Consider the following 24122-nt stretch of genomic DNA (forward strand, 5'->3'; position numbering starts at 1 on the left):
GAACAAGCTAAATGGAGGGAAAAAAAAGTTCCTGCTAGAAATCTAAAAATCGTAACCATTAAAGCACTCCCCTGTGTTTTCATTTAAGGAACAAGTTACTCCTAAATAAGACTGCATTGTGGGAGTTGGAAGAAAAGCAGTTTGGGTGTGCTGTTTCCAGCACATGTGGCCAAGACTTAGGGTGGTCAGTAAGAATCTCTGAGTCATGGACTCCTCATCTCTTTTTTTCTTTCAACAGCTTTGTCAAATCTCTCACTAACGTTTTTTTTCCCTTCATCAAGGGTGCACTGGGTGGCCTTCTGACTGGAATCACCTTGTCATTTTGGGTGGCCATTGGGGCCTTTATCTACCCTGCACCAGACTCCAAGACATGGCCCTTGCCTTTATCAACAGACCAGTGTGTCCCATCAAATGTGACACTATCACCACCTACAGAGCTATCCAGCCGGTATGTGGAACTTAAAGATGATGTTCAATCCCAGGCAGTGGGTAACCAGGTGTGAGGAAGAGGCATTCTCCAGGGATAAGTCTGATGAGCCCGGTCTTGCTTTCCTGTGAGAGTCCTTCTGGGCAGTGCCCAGCACTGATGAGTGCCATGAAGGGGTGTTGAATATTCTGAATATCCATTCCTCTGCATCCCAGGTTCACAAGAGTGAACTCAGCAAAAGAATTAATTGGAATTATGAGTTCAAAATAAGAAAAGTAGTGTGTGTGTGTGTGTGGGGGGGGTGGGAATAGATGGGTGGGTATGAAGATCAAGGTTCGTGCCCTTGAAAGAGTAAAGGACCTGAGTAGAATGGTTGTGGACACAGGGTTGGGAGAACTGCTGTGAACTTGCAGCTTCTAGATCAAACTAAATGGGGCCTAACAAAGGATTTATCTTCTATTTCTGGCCGGAATAGGTAATTTAAGACACCAAAATGCAGGAGATAACATGGTATAGGGAGAACATCATGGCCTTTGAAATCAGAAATGCCTAGGTTTGGATGTGGGTTTTATCATTTATCCACTCTGTCTCTGCATAAGTTAATAACTTGTTACTTCGTGAATTCTCAAGAGACTTTGAAAGAAAAATGAGGGAAATAATATTTACTTTGCTTGTGCTTTGAGAGGATTAAGTGAGAAAGGATAAATACAGCCTGTAGCACTGTACCTGACTTTAATAAATGCACTTTCTCACACTCTCATTGTTTATAGAAACAAATCTACGAATTTTGGATAGCTCCGTAACTCTATCAGGTGGAAAAACTATTATGGGCTGCACTGGGATGAAGTAGGTAGAGCCACATCCTAGGACTGTGCTCCTGAGTATGTGGTCCTGCCTACATAGTCTATGAGCACTCCATTATCTTGCTTCCATTTGCTTCTGAATTTCATTTAGTTTAGAAGCATTCCTTTCCATAACTCTTACAAACACATAATAACCTATTATAGTTCCTAGGTCCACCATATTCCCTCGCTCCTGCCTGTGCTTCTTCTATCCTCTTTTTTTGGAGTGCTAGATCCTGGCCCTAGCTACCTTCCTTGAATAGCTACTAACTAGTCTTTAAAAACAAGTCCAGGTATTGTCTCACACACAAGCCTGGGTTTGATACTCTTTTCAAATGCTCACAGAATTCTTTGTTCCTAATTCGAGGTGCTACCCTTCCACTTTATGATTGTCCATTAGCTCCTATATGTAGACTTTGAAGCTCACTCATCTTCTTATCTCCAATATCTGCCACAATTCTTGGCACTAAATCTTGGCTTAATAAATGTCTAAAGAGTGAATAATACAAAAGAAATGGAAAGCACAGTCCTCATTGTACTTCTTATAATTTAGTGCATACATTACTAATAATGCAAGGATGAGTTGGATTGAGTGCAATGTAGAGCCCAGTTAGTCTACAATTGATTCTTTAAAAAAATAACCAAATGGCAAAAAATTAAAGTGTTGGAATTTTGAGAAATGCCAGGCCCTACAATGAACCTTCAGTAGTCCTCTAAGTCATTGTGGATCATAACATCGGAACTCATGGAACTGTTGACACGTGCTGTTGTCATCCACAGACCTGCAATCGCTGACACCTGGTATTCGCTCTCCTACCTTTACTACAGTGCAGTGGGCTGTTTAGGATGCATTGCTGCTGGGATAATCATCAGCTTCATAACAGGTTGGTTACATGGATTCTTCTCTTTGGGGCCAAGGAAGACATGGGCTAGCCTCATGCATTGGTGGGCTATATGGATGTCTTACTGGTGTGATTTTGGATCCACTGCAAGAAACCCTTCTTCCCAAAGATATGCTTACTCTCTTGAAGCTCATATGCAAAAGCATTCTCCTGATTATCATATATATATGATTATTAATATATATATATAATATCTATTTTAAAACGTTCCCCATACATTACAGGAAAAAGAAATGGTGCTTCAACACATGGCCCCCAGAAGCAGTAAGAAATCCTTTGTAATATAACAATCAGTAGTAAAGCAGTAAGAAAATCCTTTGTAATGTAACAATCAGTAGGAAAGGTTAAATATTAAGAGTTCTTTCCTCCTTCATCTCAGTAAGAGACTGGAGTTTCTCTCACAACCACCTCCTATCTCACGGTGAGCCTTAACTAACATACTAGATAGAAGTCTTTCTCAAATTCACTCAAAGTTGCTTTACAACTGGTGACATTTCAAGCGCAAACTCTTTTTTTCCCCCGGGGGGAAACCTCTTCATCCACAGGAAATGGTCTCATCCCTTTTGAGCTTCTCCTTTCTCATTAATTATGCTGTTATAGCCTTGTAGTTTCTGTTGACAAAAGTGGTTTCCACCAGAAGGGGACGATGTTTTTCAGTGCCTGTTTCCTAAGGTCTTGCTCATTAAACGGATTATACATGCTCTTGATTGAGGGCAAACATAGAGCCTCACACTTGAGTTCTGTTTTCATTTGTAACCTTCTTATCCATGAGAACTGCAGCCCTAAATTTTGGCTTTTTGTTTACTATCTCCCAAAGCCTTCCCCCGCAACCAAGAATAGAACTAAATTTAAATCCATATGAAGTAAAACCAATGTTACACTATATATTAACTAACTAGAATTTAAACAAAAACTTGAAACAAACAAAAAATCCATGTGAAGTATAGAACTCCTTTTTCTTAGTAAGGCTCCGCTTCTTCCCTTAGACATAAAGTATCTATCTTATTTGAGAACTCTTTGATACTTTTGTGGTACATTAAGAGACAAAAGTTTTCTCTGCTTGAAACCCTGGGAATACTTGGGTTCAGGATTAAATATTTCTTATTCAGGCTGCCCTTGGCTAGAAGTTTGAAGTTATATGATTCTCTTTTTCACTGCCCACTCGTACACATACACTAAGGAAAATGGAGTGTTTCAGGCTTTAAGATCACATATGTTTAATTTCTTGTTTTGTCATTTACTAAACCATAGAAAAATTTATTATTTCCTTACTTATGAAAGGAGAATCACAATATCTATTTTATAAAGATTAGATATATTTTATAGTCTACATAAAATATGCCTAGTACATAGAAGGCATTCACTAATAAGCAAATACTATTATTAAGAGGAGTACAATTTATTTGTTTGAATGTCTTCTGACAGAGTGACATAATGCTGGGGAATATATCACTTAAACTTCAATTTGAAGCTTTAGGAATCTACATTTTTTTTTTATCTCTAGAAATAAATTTGAGAAAAAAAGCTTATAGACTGGCACAGTGTCTGGAACAGAGGAGGAATGGGATCAAGGTTGTAACCATCACTCTGCTACCCCATTTAGGAACATTTAGACTAAATTGGCTGCTGAATTAATGACTACCATTGAATGGGATTGGGTATTTGTGAATAATTATCATGATACCAAAATTTGCAAAAGTTCTAGGCAGGAAATATCGTCATCCTTTAAAGCTTGGTTCAAATATCAATTTGACTTATTCCACAGCAGGATTTGAAGGAATGGGACGTTGGACAGGTGTGTTTTAAAGATTGCAAAGAAGGTGTCAGGAAAGTCTAGACTTGCTGAAGGGAATGTCAGAGTATTGCTTATTCAGGATACTGGGGTGGAAGGAAGAAGAAATGGTAAACATAATCTTTTTAATTTTACAAATATTGACTCTGATGGCTTCTAATATATCTGATTTGAGTGAAAAACCAAGAGTTTTCCTAAAGGAAGAAATTATGATTCCTGCTATCCCCTCTGTTGACCTACAAAGGGTAAGAATAGAGTTTTCCATAATCCATCTTTAAAATAAGTATGGTGTCTCTGTTTAACCCTATAGCTGTGAATTTGCCTGACCTGACAGTTTTTGGATATTTAAAAATCTATCCTCCTACTCACTTTGAGCAGTTACCAATCTCTGTCTATTAACCAGTCAGGCCTATTTTCACTCTTATACTAAGAAGTGACCTACTTAGTAAGTATACAATACTTAAATCTTTATAGAAGACCTAGAAATGTGCAATCACCTAATCCATCTGTCCTTTCATTAATAGGTTATCAAAGTGGCAAGGATATTCAACCACTGCTAATTAGACCGGTTTGCAATTTATTTTGCTTTTGGTCTAAGAAATACAAAAGACTGTGCTGGTGTGGTGTTCAGCATGACAGTGGGACTGAGCAGGTAAGCTGATGTTTGAGCTTCTGAAAAATACACATGAGCTCACAAGGATTCCCTTGTTGCCCAATTAAACCATCTGCAAAGGTGGGTGTGAGAAAGGAAGGCAATGAATATGACAATCTGAATCTAGTTTCAGCTTCAGTTAACCTCAGCTGATTAGCTTTTGAGCATATAAATATGTTGACAGGTAAATGTACCTTTGGGGTGAATTGTTGGCATTGCAAGTAGTCAGTTTCCAAACGCCCTTTTACCCCTTCTGAGGGTGAATTCTAGGAAAAGTATAAAAATGAACAGTAGAAAAGGAATAAAACAGGGGGCACAATCTAGTATCATGGTGAAAAGCATAGACTTTAGAGTCAGCCCTGGATGTAATCCTGGTTCCATGTCTTACTTGCCTTGGGTAAATTGTTTAACCTCTTTCAACCTCAGTTTATATCTGAAAACTGGGAGAAGAGCATACAGTGCCATCTGGACACAAACATCTCTAGCTCCATGAAGTGTAAATATAGAGTCAGACTGACTGGGAGAACTTCTTAGAGAAGCAGCAGGATGCCCAACTCCCCTTATCCCACTGAGAATTGTTTAGACTAGAGACACCATCCAAGTGTCATTAAGCTCCTATCAGCCAAAGGCCACCAGCAACAGCCTGTGTTCAGACCAAATCTAACTTATTGACTTGATGCAGCCCGGGGGGTGGGTGGGGAGTCACTCTAGGGAAAGCAGGCAATGCCACCCTTAACAAGAGGGATGCTGGGCACGTTTTTTGTAAGGTTTGGGTTCCCACTGTAAGATTCTGACAGGAGTCTAAGTTGGAATGAAAACAAAGCTGTCTAGGGTCCATTTGGTAAAAGAGTAATAATCCCTCAGAGTTATTACAGCATTTGACAACAGCTGGACCTTGGGAGATGTAACGTTTCCTGTTAAGTTTGCAAATGGTCTTATCTATGTCAATCATCTCTGCCTCATTAAGTGTAAGAGTGTATATATTTTTTTCTTAGTTATGGGTTATTGACTTTCTTTCAGTCCCACACATTTCATACTTTCAGTACTCTAGAAGACAGACTCTTTACCTATATCACATCACCAAAGTGGTCAGTTGTTCTCCTTCCCCAAAACACCATATTAATACGGATGTGAAGTAAAACTGAGTTTAATAATTACTGAAGAAAGGAGAGCACCGTCTTGAGAGGCATTCAGAATGCGAAGGCACTCTAGTTTGCTGAGAAAGCAGCTGATCAAGCAGTTCATTGTTTGGTAAATGGGTTTGGAGGAAGTTCTAGAAGGAAATAATCAAGCTATTTACTGATTTGCGACTTATATTCCTGGGCAAGAATTTTCTGGAATGAATGATAAATCCTGTTGATACAGGCAGCTTCTGTTCTCAAGGCTGAGCTGAGAGTGGGAGGGAATACTTAGTATGTCATTATTGGGTTCCTTTCCTGAAGAATGACATTAGGCAACCTCTGGGGGAGTCTGCATGTAGGTCCCACTGCTATGATCAAGAGGCCTTGCTGTTCATGAAGGAAGGGCAGCACCACTGTCTGAGACATAGGTTTGTTTCTCCTAAGGAGATAACGCTACTACCTTACAGGGCTACTATACTGACTGAGAGATATACAATATACATTTCATCACACAAGATATATTGCGAACGTTCACTAAATTGTTCTTTCTGCTTTTATTATCATTAGAGATAGTACCTACATGAATTGAATCATCATCATAGTTATGAATTAAGAAATGTATTGCTTTCCTATTTATATAACATTTGATTTGATATCATATCATTTGATCATATTATATCATTTGGGGGTGGTGCTGAGCAAGATTCACTGAGAGTGATTTGGAATATATTAAGACTAACTCTTTAATATGTGTTGTGTTTTTTTTTTCCATTTTCTTCAGGAAAACCTTGAGAATGGCAGTTCCTGGAAACAAGAGGCTGAATCTGTCTTACAGAATGGACTCAGGCAAGAAGACCTGGTCAATATTCCAGGTCATGATCCCAAGGACAAAAGCTACAACAATATGGCACTAGAGAAGATTACTCATTTCTAACACATGCATGCGAGTGTAGCACACACACACACAACACACACACACACACACACACACACACAGATACACACAGACCGTGTACTATGTGCCTATTGGTTAGCAGACTTGTGTAGTTGCCACTGCTAGAAGACAGGGATGTCTCATATCTATTTATACTTATTTATAACTACAAATAAAATGACTGTTTCCAGCATATTCCCAGGATATTCTTTGGAAGACCCCAACTTTCACATGAGAAGAAACAGCCAAACCTTAAGTGTACTGGCAAACTTCTTCTGGGTTGAATTAGGACTGGATTTTACCACAGTGAAAAGAATCAGTCCCTTTGCTTTATGTCATATTAAACTTCAGGGTTTTTGTTTGGTTTGGTTTTTGATGGTTCTCTAAGAATCAAGTATCTTGGAGTTTACAGGCAGAATGTGGAAGGGGGTATGCATATTAAATGCTTCTCCATCACTGCTGATAAAAGGGAAGAATGCCATCTACCCCAGCCCCCATATCTCACATGTATGTAGGCACATTTCACATCACCCCACACTGCAGTTACAGTTGGAACACTTAAATGCCATCAACCCCCTCAACCCACACCCCCATACCTTTAAGTCTTCTTCCAGTCATCCCTGCTACTACAGCTGTCCTGACCAAGCCTTATAAATAATTTTGCTCAGTACAGGAGAGGGACTGGTATATCTAGTGAGTGCCACAATCATAACTAAACACACTGCTCCCTTTGGGCTCTTGATGTAGTATTTCTTTCTTTCTATCACCTTACAAGGGAAAAATGATTGTGCTCAACAAAAGTCTGGAGTCTTTCCCAGGGCTGGGTAAAGAGGAAAAAGGCATGTCCTATGTAGGAGGCTGTTAGGATGGCATCTGGAAGAGAATGTTGCAAATAGCTTAGCAGCCCACAGATTTCACTAGTCATGGGGTCTTCTTTGGAGCAAAATACCTCATCCACAGGTATTATATTCTACTTAGTCAGCTCTTCTATACCAGCTCAACATGTTCCACCAGGCTAAGGTGAGAGAAATAAAGATCTATACAGTTGAATTCACAAAAATTATTTTTTAAGTTCTAGAGTAACAGGAAACAATTGAACAATAGTTAACAAATGGAAAGGCAGTGCAAGCTTTTTGGATGAAGTGAAAAAATGAAATCCTTAAAAAGTAAGAAAGAACCAGTGGCCCAGGGGCTAGACCAGAGGAAAGATAGTAGGAAACGAGCCAACATCTATCTCAGTGTCAGGTCCATTAAGGCAGGTGTCAGATATTTAGTTTGGTGGCCAGGTGAGATCAAAAGGTCTAGAAATAATATATCAGCAAAATAAAAAGAAATGGTCCAAATGGGCAAGGATAAAAAGTCCCAAAGGCTATGTTGTTTAAAAGTAACCCAGGAGGAGAAAACCTTAAAAGAAGCATAATTTGGGGAAAAATTATGTAACCAGTATTTGTTAATTAGGGAGAGAATATAGAAAAAAATCAGTGGTAAAAAATATGCAAAGGAACTAAAAAACAATTGGAATTTATAAGCCACATCCCAATGCTTGTCTTCTCTCCCTCCACTCAATAGAAGAGGAGAATACAGGGAGAAAACGAGAGAATTGGGTTGTGGTTTATAAGCGACATGAGAAAAAATACATTTGGAAAAGGAAGGAAAGAATAAGTAAAAAATACATTTGGAAAAATATCTGAAAATGAGAAGGAGCAGAATTTCTAGAAACACTTTTTCTAGTCCAGCAAGGTAATGAAGGTATTGATCTAAGGATTTGTAGATTGAAAGGCGCAATTATTTTCTAAACGATTTAGTAGTTAGGACATTCCTATGAATTAGAGACTCAAAAATATATTGGGTGAACGTTGAAAATTTGGCCAAACCTTATTGGTTTAGTTAATATCTTATGATTGGGAATGGAAACAACCACTCTGAGGATGAGAATTTCATAAACAGCAGCCATTGGATATGTGGCTTTTTCTCCCCCCAGAGGAATGCTTTACTGATAAATTACCCCTTATTTACTTTAAGGAAAAGATAAATCCGTTACTGTCCCTGCATCCTGCCTTCTCACCACATCCCCGTCAGAGATTCTAACGCTGGAGAAAGAACACAGAGTGGTGTTCTTTCCAGGCAAGAGCATGAACCATAGTCCCTGAGGCGTGTCTGATCAGCAGACACTCAGGCATCAGAGAGCACATAGAAGTCTGCCAAAGCAGACATTTTGAGCTGACAGCTGCCCCCCTCCCCAGGAAGTGCATAGGTGCCTGCACGCAGGTGTGGTCTCTGCTGCTAAGAACCAGTAAGGCATGGAGCTGCTTCTCCAGACACACCAGACACTCAAGGCACTGGGTGAGAGACTGCTGGGGCATATGTGTGTGTGTGTGTGTGTGTGTGTGTGTGTGTGTGTATTATATAGATATATATCAAATAATACATTTCAAGATTTTGGACTTTCACTTGAAATTGTACAAAAACAAACTGTACTAAATCGTTCTTTATTTTACTCACAAATTATCCCACAGATATCACTAGGTCAGCATTTTTCCCAGAAGGTTTTTTGGGACACTTTTTCTTTTCTTAGTCACTAATTCTCTTACCTGGAGTGTTATCAAGGCATAAAATGACTTACAAATGGAAGATATCATCATCATCATCATCATCATCATTATAAAAATGGCTCTGTCGTCTTTCATTATGACAACATTCTGAGAGCTTGGAGAGGTCAATATAAGGATCCCTCCTAATTCTTCCTATTTGAACAAATATGGAAAAATCTAAGGCTTCAGGTAGAGACCAGATGGGAGTTCAAGAGAAAAGCCATCTTCCACAGTGTCCGGGAACCACATTTGTGTGGCTAAACAGAAAGAAACTGTGAAGTAAGTGCAGCCAATAGACTCGACTACTTTCTTGCACCTCTCCTACTCTTACTCCTCCCTAGGAATATCAGCTCAGACTTGTGTCAAGGTTGCTGGTGTGGTATAAGGTGTGTTCAGTGCCAAGTTAAATCCGGGCCATGGAAATGCGCTGAACTTGTGGCCATTTTTGCCACAGAATGACCAGGGATATTCTCAGTAAATGGAGCTATGAATGATGAGTTCTAAGACGGCCTAAAATGTGCCAAACTTAATGCTGGTCTCTTTCTTTTAAACTCAATCACAAATATTAGTAAAAATGAAATGGAATGACTTCAGTGTTCTCTTCCATTCATTCTGATGAATTCATTTTGGTCACTGATATTCTCTTTGGTGCCATTTGGAGCAAGAAGTACAGCTTTTTTTTTTTTTTTTTTTTTTTAGTCTTTATTTATTTTGTGTGGGAGAGAGAGAGATAGAGAGTGAGCAGGGGAGGGGCAGAGAGAGAGAGGGAGACCGAGAATTCCAAGCAGGATCTGTACTATCAGCACAGAGCCGGATGCATGGCTCCATCCTACAAATAAACCCTGAGATCATGACCTGAGCCGAAATCAAGAAGTGGATGCTTAACCGTCTCAGCCAAGCAGGTGCCCCAAGAAGTACAGCTTATTGATGAAGGTGACAGATTGGACTTAGCTTAGGTTTAGATGTAAGTTTTGACATAAATTGTCTCAGCAATCTTGGCCAAGACTTTTTAGAGTTTAGTTTCTTACAAATTAAAAGGAGCAAAAATTGTCCCTACGTAATAGGGTTGTTGTGAAGATTTATAGAGGTAAGTCGTATGAACTAGCATGGTGACTGGCCCCCACAAAACATTCAATACTTGTTAGTCTGCAGTATATAAAGAAAGTGATATTACAGTATTCATTTTAAGTTAAATTGGTTCACTGTTTCTCTTTAGAATTTTCAAGATACTGGCTTAGTATGTGAATTACTGAAGCGGTTTAAGAATTAGAAAGACCAAGGTAACCATAAACTATAAACTAAAAGTCATGCCATTAATTTCCCAACAGTAGCCTTTGAATGGCAATTTTAAATAAAGTATGATTTCTAAGGGTCCTAAATTCTTGAAAAAAAAACCCCACCTTTATAAAGATAGATAAGTTTATTACTGAAAGTGCAATATTCATATATATGATTTGTTAAGTATTACCAATGTAACACTTATAAGTAAACGGCATCTCAAGCCATGTGTATGACTCAGTGCACAGTTTATAACTGTGATTCTTCCAACAACGGCAGAAGAGGGGAGGGCTTTTCCGTTGTTTAATTCAAATAATATTCCATGAACATAAATTTCATTCCTTTGTGATTTTATAGGGTTCTAGCATTTCATTCTAAAGAGAAAAAGAAATAAACCACACACCAGGGGACTTGCAAACAATATTTCAAATCTTTATGGTATTACAATCTTACTTAAACATTATTACAAAGATCAGATCAGTAAATAGAAAAAAAAGTAGAGCAATCTCCTTTTAAATTGTTCTTAGAAATAAGTTGTTTTAAAATGCTACAGACATTTTAGCTCTCTATGTATACATTTGTATATTCAGAAATTTCATGTGCTCAATCTCAGTATTGTAAGGTAGCTGGGTTTACTGTAAAGTTACCTCTTTTATCCAACATTAATAACCTTGAAGTATAGTCTATTTCCAAACAACTAAAATTTAATTGATATTACCAATGATATTAAAAGGAAACAAAATTTTAATCAAGTATAATTCATAATTGATAATCATCTAATGGGTTATTTTTATTTGTAATTCTTGGAAAGAGTTAATGCTGTTATTTCCATTCCAATCTCCTGACTATACCAATCTAGATTTGCAAATGCCTATGTGAGTAACAAGCACTCATAAGCCCCCTTTTCTATTATTGCACTCCTGGTGTTTGAAATATCGGCTATCTTCAGAAGACAGAGTTAAATATACAAATATTTGGCTATTTAATCAGAACATGGCCCTTACTTGGGGTGTGAGAAGATATTGGTGCCTCTCTCATTATACTCTCATGACAAATTAGAAAAATAATCCTACTCTATCATGGAAATGTTAGTTGTTAATATTTCTGTATATTAGTGGGAAATTTAAAATTATTTTTTTCTATTTTCAAATTTTGTGTGTCTTTTTTCATACAGCTATGAAATACTTCTAAATTTAGTGCTGTATTTATACAACTACTCAATTTTAAGTAAAATGTCTGTAGAATGGGTATAGATATATAAGATACATAACTATTTTAATTATTTGTTTTTAAAAGTAAGTTCAGATTGAAGTGTATTTAAATGATCAATGTGAATATTTTCTACAGGGTTAGGAGTGGGATGCAAATAGTTATCCACTCGAAAATATTTTATATAAACCTAATAGATTAAGGCAGGTCTACCAAGTCACCAAGTAATCATACATCAAAATAAGATTTGACATACTATATTAACATGACTTCTTTTACATATTTTGGATAATATCTATAATATTTGGGCTGCCCAAAGGCTTGGGGACACACACACACACACACACACACACACAAACACACACACTGTCTCAGAAGTAACCATGAGAAGGATTTTATGACTTAATATAATAGGTTACTATAAATTAAGAAAAGCAATATATAATGGTGATGTCTTTTATGGACCTTGGCTTTTTTTGTCCTTAGGAATTCCCAGAAACAACCATTCATCTGTTTTTAAAAAATGTTAAAGCAATTGTGTATCTACAGATGTTCTGAACATCCAGTTCCTCATTACAGAATCTGCTTTGACATATTTAAAAGCTAAAAAATAATTTCATGTAGTATATTGATTCAGTGCCCTAATGTAACTGCCATGTAAGAAAATACATGAGCAATCCACAAATTGCTTATTTGTTTAACTGACTGAGCCACCCAGGTGCCCCTACACAAATTGCTTATTTGTAACAGCGTAAGACAGTCAGCAGAATTTGTAGAGCCAATGTCATTGATTTGGAATCTACATAATAAAGGTTTATGTACCTTTCAAGAATGGTAACCTGAAAAATGGAGTCAATCTATTTCAAAGGAGCAAATCTTCCTTAAATTGGCATTACAACTTCTTACGAGAGTTTAGAAGGAGTCTTTAATGATCCTTCGTAATTAATAATCCACGTAAGAATAAAAATGGTTGGAGAAACCACTGTCTCCTCCCCAAACTTCCTCTTCAATTAAAGGACTCCACTAGCTGCTTCCTAGATGAAAAACACAATATTGATGCCAATAGCCACACATCTTAGAAAGATAAAATTGCATATATTTTTAAGTGCATTTTTAATCTTCAGCTTTGAAAACTGAGACTTTTATTCGTTGGCTAGACTTGTCACTGAAATCTAAGCTTACCATATTTAGCCTTGTAATCTTAAAATAGATAAAGAAAAAAAATAATGGGAAAAAACTTCATTTCTTCTGAATTTTACAGAATGGATGAAACTGTGGTTGTTTTTCAGTCAGAAAGAAGTCAGGGTATGTGCACAGAAAAAGCTGAAATAAGACCTGCAAAGCAGGCACTTTTGCTTAGGTAGAAAAGTCTCTACATCCCCTCAACCATACCCCAAACATTGCTTCCACAATTATCTTTGCCATCAGATTTTTCTGGCCACTCAATCCCCCTATTCTCACTTAATGAAAAGTGGGGAAAGTCTGGCTCATACCATTTGTTAGAAAGATTAGATTTAGCCTGATGTGGGGGCACCTGGCTGGCTGAGTCAGTAGAGGGCGTGGCTCTTGATCTCAGGGTTGTGAGTTCAAGCCTCATGTAAGGCATAGAGATTATTTTAAAAAATAATCATTTAAAAAATAAATTAGGCTGCCTATATTCACCTGGTAATGTTGAGTGGCATGGACACCGACAAAATAATTATACAGCATTTGAGGCAGTGTGAATACCACATGGGGTTAGCCATCCATATATATAACAGTTATATTTTGTGGGGACTATTTAATAGGTATCATTAAATTTTGTTTTTCAACTAATAATTTAGGAAGTTTTCCCTTCTGAAAAACGGAAAGCAGAGAAACTGCTTTTTCCACTCACAGAGAGAATTAAGATGGAAATAAATATTCTGAGGAAGTCAATATAGGCATATGTCTGGAAATGTTGCCCCCTTCCTTCTTAAAGAAAGATGTAACACAGCATCCACACAGTTTACTCTCTCGTGTACTCAAGACTCACTTGGAGCCAGCTGGATGTAGAACCAGTTTTATTTAGGGAGAATCCTGCTGGGGCACAAAGTGGGATCATCATATAAAACAGTGAGATTCGATGGATAAGCTGCTTCTCCCCGAGAGTAGATTTTGATTATACAAGAAATTGGATTTTATCCTAAATATGAGTCTCTTTTTTATCAACGTATCTGCTTTCATTTTCCTTTCCTGAAAAAAAGATGCCTTAATGTGGATGTTGCTAGAACATAGTGGCTATAATACTTGTGTTTTCTAGAAAGAAAACCATCAAATGTGGTTGTGGATGTAGTTTTTCAGATGAATCCAGGTGGCAAGTTCCATTGAAGACATCACCATTGCAAATGCATACATCTTAGGTAGTAGGAACCTAGTCTGACCAATGATTCTAGCTAAAGCTAAATCAATCTTCCAGTTAGACAACTCTTGGCACATTTCAATTTGAATAGCAATGCCTGTAGAGAAATTCACACATTTCTATCAAAAGCCGGGTTTTTTAGGCCATTCCTAAAACATTCTCTCCTAAGTGACTGAAAATACCAGAAAGAATAAGATGATGACTTATTCTCTGGATGAAATCTACAATTATTCCTAAAACCTGTTATAATATAGTGATTTGGGGGAAAATGTAGTGGAAATACCTTATAACCATAGTAGGACTGAGCTGGGCATATCTCAGAGAGTAAGTATGCATACGTGCACCCCCCCCTCCCCACACACACGCAAACACACACACAAGCACACACACCATACCCTGGGCCTATGTTTACCTGCTTCCAATTGACAAACTTATCAGCTCAACCATATTAGTTACACAACTCTTCAGGCAACCTAAATTTTCAATTTTGAGCATCAAGTTGAGAGAACATGGGCAATTTGGTAGCCTATTGTTGCCAGTTGGCTACACTGTCTCTGTATGTCCTCCTTGCTTGGCATGAACTTTATCTGTGCTAAAATTCCTATCCTAAGGAGATTTTGATGATGATTGGTGGAGTCAGCCCAAGTGTGAAAAAAAGAAAATGCTTCTGTGTGAAAAACATTTACTGCTTTCATAAGAACAAATCAACCTTCCTCTCCCCTCTGTTTCTAGAACAAAGCATTATTAGAATCAGTACGGTATTCCATCTGTACTTTTCATGTGCAAATGCCTTGATGATGACAATGAGTTTATCAGAGAACAAATAGCCAAAACTTTTTAAGAGTGTAACAAGGGCCTGCAAGAATAGGAAACTATTGCCTTTAGAGCTAAAGAATGAGCAATCCCTTCTCCCCAAACACACTCCAACTTATAGTGAAAAAACAAGCAGGATTAAATTTAACATGCAAATTATAGGAAAATACCGTATCACACAATTTATTGAGTGAAAGAGGTTCCTTTCCATTCCGTTCTAAAACAGATTGTGCTAACAGCCATTCTGGAAGAAAGTGCAGCGTTCAGAAGTTGTATTTCATCATGCAGTCACTCAGCAGCATTTTATCGAAAAGTGCGTGCACAGACTCAGACAACTGCAAACTATTTCAGCTATAGTCTCGATAAATTTTTCACACACTGGACTGGGAAAGTGCTTCAGCTTTGAACAACTTGTCAAGGCAGACTGCATGCACATATATGTTAGTCATTTGCTTGAAAAGACAACGATTTAGAATATGAAAATAGATAAGCAGCATTCATGTAATACAGAATTCCTGAGAATAGTGTGTGCTATATAAATCTTTGTGAAATAATTTGTATTCCTATGAAAACCATGATATAAAACATATCTCTCAACGAAAGCAGAGTGACTTAAAACTCACATACTGTGAGGGGCTGTCAATATTTTGCTGTCAACAACCATAAAAGCATAGCTAGGTTCTACTGCATTGTTTCACAAAAGGAGAATTTCAGGTAACTTTTTCTGTGATTCTCTCATTTTCTATTGGTCTCGAAAATTACCAAAGGCAGCAATGCCTAAATCAATGTATTATAATTTTTTATTGAAAATGCCTTTCTCTTTTCGTTTTCTTTCTCTCTAGGCAATCAATACGATTTTCAACACTGATGGTGGTAGTATAAAAATAACTCAGAAAGAGCAGAATTCTCAAGGGCATGACTATCACTATTCTTTGCTCTACAGTAAGACAAATATTTTTGTCTTGTGTCCCTAATTTGGGAAAGACATAAATGTCAGGTTCATTTATGTCTTCAATAGGCGTACAGAACATTTATCCTCAGGCATGGTATACGTTCAACTAACAAAATAAAAGGAAATGCTGCAGATACCACAAACATGGAGGAGTTGAAAACTCCTTTGTGCAGTTAGTGGAACTAGTTGTTATGACTAGCAGGTGGCAGAAACAGAACCTCCGAGGAATCTGAATGTAAGAGTCCTTGACAACAAGGGCTTGGGAGGGAAGTTTAGAGTCTGGGGTCCTTCCTTTTGCCCAGAATCAGAGGGCAAGTGGGGAAGTGTTCATTTTTGACAAGAACAAACCAACGAACAACTATAATCTGTCAGCTTTTTCCTGGAATAAAAGAAGAAAAAGTAAAACAAAAAAAAAAAAACCCAAAAAACAAAAAAACATTTTCAGGGTTAGAATGATAGCAAATAGTTTTCCAGTAAGAAACTTTATAATTTTCTTACTAGAGATACTCTAGCATATATACAAAGCAGCTTTATTTCCATTGTCTTTAATCTGGTCTTTATACATTTTGGAAACAACCATGCTTTATTTGGAAAGCAATCGGAAAAAACTGGAGAATTTTATTGGGAAAAAATTGGAAAATTTTTAATTGGAAAAAAACCCTAATTGGACAAATAATAATCACACAATACATATATATGATTATATATATGTATATAAATGTGTGAGTATGTAATTCGCCACCCCATTCCCAGGGGAGGAAAACTGAGATCAGTTTTGATTTTTTTCGCAAGGAAAGGTGTCTTGATTTCTCCCACACATTCCCTTACTTCAACTCTCCTCTTTCTTCCCCACCTGCTCCCAGAGCTTACGCCTCCACCAGACTTTTGTTACTTGAGGTTTCATCATTCCCATTGCATCTGTCTGTGAACAATAACACTCACAGAGTTGACACCGAAATAGCAACTCCACAACAATACAAAACCATGTCTGTCATTGTTGATTTGATCCTGGTTTTAGAGAGTTTTCAAAAATCAACCAAATCAATCTATCAAAGAAACAGTAACAGAAAACTCCCTTTACTGATGAAAAGGAAATAAAACAAAAAATACATGTGTGTGTATTTACAAATAATATAAATTTATATTCATGCATTGTTTTCATTAGCTCATGAACAAAAGTGCACATTGTTAGAAAAGCTTAACGTGTTGCAAAGCATTTGGCTTCTGATTTCCTGAATAAATAAGTCACGATGGCATACCATGTAACTGATCTCAGAGCTGCACAAAATGTAACTTGCATTACATATTGCCAAGGTGCAAAAATACAAGGAAAACTAACATATTTACAGCATTTCAAATTATTCTGTTATTCTGTGAGAGTTGTTATAATAAACTAGGGAGGAAAAAATTAAACATACTATAAAACAGCCCTCCACGGTAAAATATGGATGAGTGGTATTCTAAATGATATGAGAATAAACACCCATATTTTATAAGTATGTGGCTCTACTGAAATTTAATTTAAAAAAAAAAGGCAGTGAAACTTGTTCTGTCAGTGATACAACACATTTGAATGTAGCCAATGCAATAGAGTATGTTTCAGTGAATGATATTCTTTTTAGAATCTTAGATTTTTGGTTTGACTACTAAAGGTGTGCAACTCTTCGACTGCATAGTCAATGTAAAGCAGCATAAATTCCTTGTAGCACAGATCCATAAACTCAGAAAAAAAAAATTCCCCAAACTTGTAAGCTGAAGGGACATGGAATTCTGGCAGCAAAGGCAATAACTGATGTAAGTCATTTCTTGTAAGTATCTCAACTCACCTAAGTTTCCAAAGTCAGATTAGTATGTAACTGAAGAGCAGGTGATACTGTTAGCATGCCTGGCTTATGAACGTTTACATGGAAAACTGTTGCTAGAAACCTCACCACCACCCTTCCTATCACACTGCAGCTGACGGAAGGTAGAGGTCTCCAAACACACAACTCCCTGAGGCTGGTTCTGAGAATTAGATCCCGGCTTCCTGCAATGTCAATCTAACCATTTAGATGTCATGAGTCATTTTTTTTTCTTCCCTAGAAGCCTGGATATTCCAAATCTCAGAGATGGCTGTGATGCATTTCCAAGTAACATATCATATATATGGTTTGCCAGGTATGCCTTCCTCCTGGATCCCCCCTAGAATTTAAGGTTGCTATCATTCCCACCATTGGTACTGCCCCTTGGTATTAACTAAGGCCATTCATGGTGAACAGGATGACCACTTTTTCTCCGTTGTTGTTGCAAATGTTCTAGTTCAGCCTCATACATCATCTCTTGGACCAAGTACTTCTCCCGTCGTATTCGGTCATACAGGTTCTTTGGTACATCCGGAATCAGGTATGCGATGAATGACTTGATCCCAAAAACAAGGTGCTGCAAATTTAAGAGGAGAAAGTACACTTTTCAATGATTCTGGAATGCCAATTATAGAACAGATTGTGAACAATGTTGCATTTGCCTTACAATCAAGCATCAGAACTCAGAGTGTACTATCTAGAATATTAATATTTTCAGAAATTATATTGGTGGGTGCCTGGGTGCTACAGTCGGTTAAGCATCCAACTCTTGATTTCGGCTCAGGTCATGATCTCACAGTTTGTGAGTTCCAGCCCCGCATCAGGCTCTGCACTGATAGGGCAGAACCTGCTTGCGATTCTGTCTCTCCTTCTCTCTTCCCCTCCCCTACTTGTGCTGGTACACACACATACACACACACACACTCTCTCTCTCTCTCTCAAAATAAATAAACCTAAAAAATTTTAAAGAAATTATATTGGAACAACTATACTGTTGCCTTCCATCACATAAGTATTAGGAGAAAAGAGAATTCTTTCCTCTTTTAGGTGCCACATGTTAAAAATCACTTTATAAACACTGAATGAATCTTAAGTTCACATCTATAAAATCCTTATATACTATGCAATCCTATTATAACATGCATTGATATATAGAGATGAGAAAGACCACATCCAGGAAAACTCAGGTCTGATAGATCATAATCACATTGTATAAGCCACATAGAATACAGTCGGTCCATTACTGCATTCTGTGAGACTGTGGACTCAATCTCCAGAACATGCATTTCATAGATTTTCTACTCTAGTAAGTTCAAATATTATAAAATATTTTGTCTCTATTACATAATTCCTTTATGATAAAAATGTATTAATTTTTAAAAATAGACTGCCAAAAGTATTGTATATAAAAAAGACAGGACCAAAAACCAAAAGGTAATAAGCCTGTGGTCCAAAGTTCAGAGGCTGAATGAAACTGCCTATGTCTGAACCATCCTCTGACCCTTATTAGCTGTGTAACCTTTTGCAAATCACCTACGCTCTCTGTGTCTAATCTCTAAAATGGTGACAGGAATGATATCCCTTAATGGTTATTATGAGGATTAAATGAGCAGATATATGTGAAGGGCTTAAAGAAGGGCTTGATGCAATAGAAGCAACACTTAAATATCATCTCCTATTATAATAACTGCATCCTTTTTCTTTTCCCATGGAGAAGAGTAGACCTTTCAGTTGCTCAGAAAAGAAAATCTGATACTGATAGAGTTAGGATGATGTGTGGAAAAAAAGAATTTACCTACAGGACTTTGTGACAACCTTCTCTTTATGTGGAAAGGAGGAATTCAAGGTATTTTAACTGGGTTTACGTCAGCGCCTCAGGAAATTGCACTGCACAGTAGGTCACAGTAAAGCCTGTCGTATTCACCATAGAAAAGTAGATCGGGAGTTTCTTTCCTGATCATATATTTGGTATGCACATAAATATCCAGCAATGGGTCTCAAAAGTATAGAAATAAAAATCAAAAACATTTGTTATAATTTAAAACAGTGAAGAATATGCTCTGAGTCCTATACAATGGTAATAAATGAAGCTATAAACGGATTCACATAGAGAGAATGATTCAGTATTTTAAAAAATCTATTTTTTAAAAGGCTAAAGTTTACCATTTATCAAAGCAGCCTTGTAACCAGTTACAGATGATAATTTTCTTAAACTGACAGAGTGTATCTTAAACAAAAAACCTGCAGCAAATATATTTTAAAAAAATCTGAAGTATTTCCATTAAATTTAGAAACAAGATACAATTGCTCACACCATTGCTATTCAATATCCTACTGAAATTTCCAGCAACACAGTAAGGAAAGCAGGAGAAATGAGCATAAACCTCACAAATGAAGAGACAAAGCTGTCCTTATTTGCAACTCGTATTATCACTTGAAAAGGCTATCGAACAGATTTAACAGACAGAAGGTTAGAACCAATGAAAGACTTAAACAAGGGACATTGCACATGTTAGAAAAGACCATTAGAATTCCAACAGAAATCAATCAAATCATAATGGAGGCTAAGACTGTGTTTATAACAGCAATAAAAATATCTACAAAGTTTCTGGAAATAAAAAGGAATGAACAAGTAAGAGAATATTTTGAGACTCTATTAAAGTATGTAAGAATGGTTTGAATAAATTTCATGTTTATTAATGAATCAGCACAGATTTTGTAGATAAGTCAACATGTGTTTTCTATAAATGCAATTCTAACCATAATCCTTGCATGATATTTGAGGGGACCTGAAAAATGGCTTCTGAAATGTATATAAATGATGGATAACTCTAAACAGCTAGGGCAATTTTTAAAAATAAAAGCAAACTTGGGGCGCCTGGGTGGCTCAATATGTTGGGCGTCCAACTTCAGCTCAGGTCATAATCTCTCAGTCCGTGAATTTGAGCCCCACTTCGGACTCTGCTGACAGCTCAGAGCCTGGAGCCTGCTTCAGATTCTGTCTCCCTCTCTCTCTGCCCCTCCCCTGCTTGTACTTTGTCTCTCAAAAAAAAAAAAAAAAAAAAAAAAAAAAAAAAGCAAACTTGGCAGGGGTAGGAAGTGGCTGGCTTTATCAGATATGAAGATATATTCCAAAGCCAGGACATTTAAATAGTGTGATAAGGAACAGGAATAGACAAATGGAGTAATGAAATCAGAACACTGTGGCCGGGGACACACCTACTATAGGAAATTGGAAAATTACAGAGGTGGGTTTACAAATCAATGGTTAAATAATACATTATTTAATAAACAGCAGTATAAAAATTATATTGAATGAGAAAAATAAGATTTTCCCTTAGTCTCTATAAAATGTCCAGATATCTTTAACACATGTGATAGGTAAGATTATATAATTAATAGTAAAATACGTAGTAGAATATATTTTTGAGCTGGAGATAAGACAATTTCCTAAATAAACTACACACAAAAAAAGCAAAAATATTAAAAGGAAAACAATGAAGGACCTGATGACATCAAAATTAAACACTATTTGTTTATAGATAAAATTAATAGGTTATGGACAAGAAAAAGATATCTTGTATATTTATAACTGGTGAAGACTAATATGTAGGACACGTAACAAAATCTTGAAATTTGGCAACAAATAAACTAGAAATTCAGCCAAAAATAGATCAAGGTTATAAGTTCACAAAAAAGGAAACCAAAATGGTTTTGTAGTACTAAAAGTTGATGACGTGAGTTAACAGCTTAAAACAAACAAACAAAATTAAAACAAAATATTACCTTACTCTTATTCAATTGCAAAATATTAGAAATTCACATTATATGAAAATCTGGTGAAAATCTAAGGGAATTTTGGAGAGTAATCTGTCAGTATTATGTGAAACTAAACAATTTCCAAACCTGAGTATAATGTTCCTGAAAAACCCTTAAGTATGTTTAGAAGGTAGTATGTCCAATATTTATAAGAGATTTATAGAGGTAGAGAGATTATTGCAAGCCCAAGTACCCACCCATAGGGGATTATGGTATTTAAAACCAATGAACTATCATACATAAGTAGACTGAAGAAATTATCTAAATATGGATAGACCTCATAGAAAGATCTCTGTCTAGGTCTAAAAAAAGTAAACTGGGTAAGAGACGAAAATAAGTTATTGCATAATACCATTGAAGTAATTTTGAAAAAAGAACACTTAAAACAATACTATATATACATATGTGTATGTTCAAATAAACATGTGGGAAAATTTCTACTGAAGAAAAAAGAGTGGGTGCTTTTGGAGTGGGTGGGTAATGGAATTAGTAATGAGGAATAAAGAAGAAAAAATAAAGAGGGAATCATTTGTTTCCATGATGACAAGTTGCTGTAAATTGAGGCATTTGACTAAGACTGTTCACTTGAGTTCCAAAAGAAGATGAATAGAAAAGTGTACATTAAAAACACACACAATAACAAGAAGACTTTTTAGAATCATTGGGTTGGAAATATGCCTTAACCTCTCTTATGTTACCTGTAATAAAGTGAAACATCACACTTCATCAGGAGACACTTTTATAAGCTCATGGAATCATTAGGTAAATAGAATTTCATCCTGGATTAAACCTTAGAGGTAAGCATTTCGTTTTATGGATGAAGGATGTTTCACTACAAAATTTGACATATTTTTTGGAGATCAGTGGAGAGGTATATCTGCCTTTAAAAAAACTCTTTCCAAAAGTCTTATGTATGTCTTTTTTTCCTCTCCATAAAAAAACAGATATATTCAGTTTTTCCATAGAACTTAATGGTACCTTAGAGAATCGATACTCAATATATTCCAACACTAAATTCTCCACAGCATCAAGCTTCTTATATGCTAAGGAAGGCAACAATACTGTAGCTTCTCCAAAATTTCTTCACAGGACTACAGTCTAATATTATTACATCACTCTGATAATCAAAATCTATGCACATTTTATGAAAGTGTTCTCGGGCATTATTTATTGAATTATGCAATGTCCCTTATACAAACACACATATGGTCAACTGTAATTAAGTTATTAGAAAATATGTTTCTTATTCCCAATGAATAAGTATAGATTCTCTCATCACATGATGAAAACCATCCTTTCCTTTTTAAATATGGTTACTAACAGGCTCAAACCTAAGTTTTCAGTTGAACTGTTAATAGCTTCTTTTGTCTTAGTTTTCTGGTATAAATACCCACTGACCTACATTCTTACATTATTCAGCTTTTGCTTTTTTGCACTTCTTATAGCAGTTTCACTGTATCTGAATCTTTTACTGGGATATACACAAGTCCTTTTTTGGAAGTCAGTGAGGAACTGACTTCAAAGGGCCAACTAATTTATCAGTAGGAAAAGGGTTTACTGATAGTAATTTTATCAGCCTGCGACTAACCTCAAACACAATAATGAAGGCCAATCGTGCAGCGAGGATATGCCAGTATTGTAAGGTGAACTCATAGGGTTTAGAACTCCACGGGGGACCTCTGTAGTCCCGGTACCTAAAATCCACAAGACAAACAATGTGAGGAATAGAGACCAAAGCATGGAGGCCCCAAATGCTGTAATTTACCAAAACTCCAAAATGACAGCTGAAATGGGCTCATTAGCATGTAGAGGGAGGAGATGGAATGATAAAAGCAAGGAGAAAAGATAGCTATAATTTACAAGTATGTACCTGCAATAACCAGATTTTCCCACACCAAGCTCACTCAGGTCAAAGAAGGATAGGCTGTTGTTGACATATCCCTTTAAACAACTGGGGAAAAAAGAAAAGTATCACATGATTCAGAGATCTATACATTTCTGGTCCAATTCTTTCATTACACATGACAGGATTCAATAAGTCCTATTAATCCTCTAACTTCCATTATTATGTACGTTTACGTTAATGAGACAAACTCTTGTCCACTGTTTTTTTTAAATTTTGTTTTTAACATCTATTTATTATTGAGAGACAGGGTGAGACAGAGCATGAGCATGGGAAGGGCAGAGAGAAGACGAGACACAGAATACAAAGCAGACTCCAGGCTCTGAGCTGTCAGCACAGAACCCGACGCAGGGCTCAAACTTACAAACCGCAAGATCATGACCTGAGTCAAAGTCAAACTCTTAACGGACTGAGCACCCAGGCACCCCTCCACTGTTTCTCCCCATTCATTTGGATTACATTTATAAAGCGCTGACTGTGCACTAAGCATTGTGCTAATTACTTCCTATGTGTTAAAACTCCATAAATATATGTTTTATACATGCAAATCACACTATCTGGCTAATTATTAATTATAATTATAACTAAGCAGCCAATAGAACAGCATGTGTATTTGTGATTTAACTTATTCAACATATATTTATTGAGGACCTATAATTTGTTAGA

At 36.6% G+C, this 24122-nt stretch overlaps 2 protein-coding genes across 5 annotated transcripts in view; one reads left to right on the forward strand and one right to left on the reverse strand.

The window, feature by feature from the left end:
* Positions 1-7034, forward strand: part of SLC5A12 (solute carrier family 5 member 12) — a 46753-nt gene extending 39719 nt beyond the window's left edge. Inside the window, exons 12-15 of the mRNA XM_086677793.1 lie at positions 282-448; positions 2050-2153; positions 4488-4615; positions 6518-7034. Of these exons, the coding sequence (XP_086533919.1) occupies positions 282-448; positions 2050-2153; positions 4488-4615; positions 6518-6670 (552 nt within the window). The 3' untranslated portion in view covers positions 6671-7034. The remainder of the gene's footprint in view (positions 1-281; positions 449-2049; positions 2154-4487; positions 4616-6517) is intronic.
* Positions 7035-10950: 3916 nt separating this feature from the next.
* ANO3 (anoctamin 3) overlaps positions 10951-24122 on the reverse strand; it is a 440478-nt gene continuing 427306 nt past the window's right edge. For 3 of the 4 annotated variants that reach the window (XM_086677790.1, XM_025927974.2, XM_086677791.1), the window contains 3 exons: positions 23424-23504; positions 23142-23247; positions 10951-18311 (listed from right to left, as the gene is read on the reverse strand). In XM_086677790.1, the coding sequence (XP_086533916.1) occupies positions 18129-18311; positions 23142-23247; positions 23424-23504 (370 nt within the window). In that variant the 3' untranslated portion in view covers positions 10951-18128. The remainder of the gene's footprint in view (positions 18312-23141; positions 23248-23423; positions 23505-24122) is intronic. The other variant, XM_086677792.1, reaches the window with a different exon arrangement.

This window comes from Puma concolor, chromosome D1 (assembly GCF_028749965.1).
Source record: "Puma concolor isolate L17-30 chromosome D1, mPumCon1.1.hap2, whole genome shotgun sequence".
Classification (NCBI taxonomy): domain Eukaryota; kingdom Metazoa; phylum Chordata; class Mammalia; order Carnivora; family Felidae; genus Puma; species Puma concolor.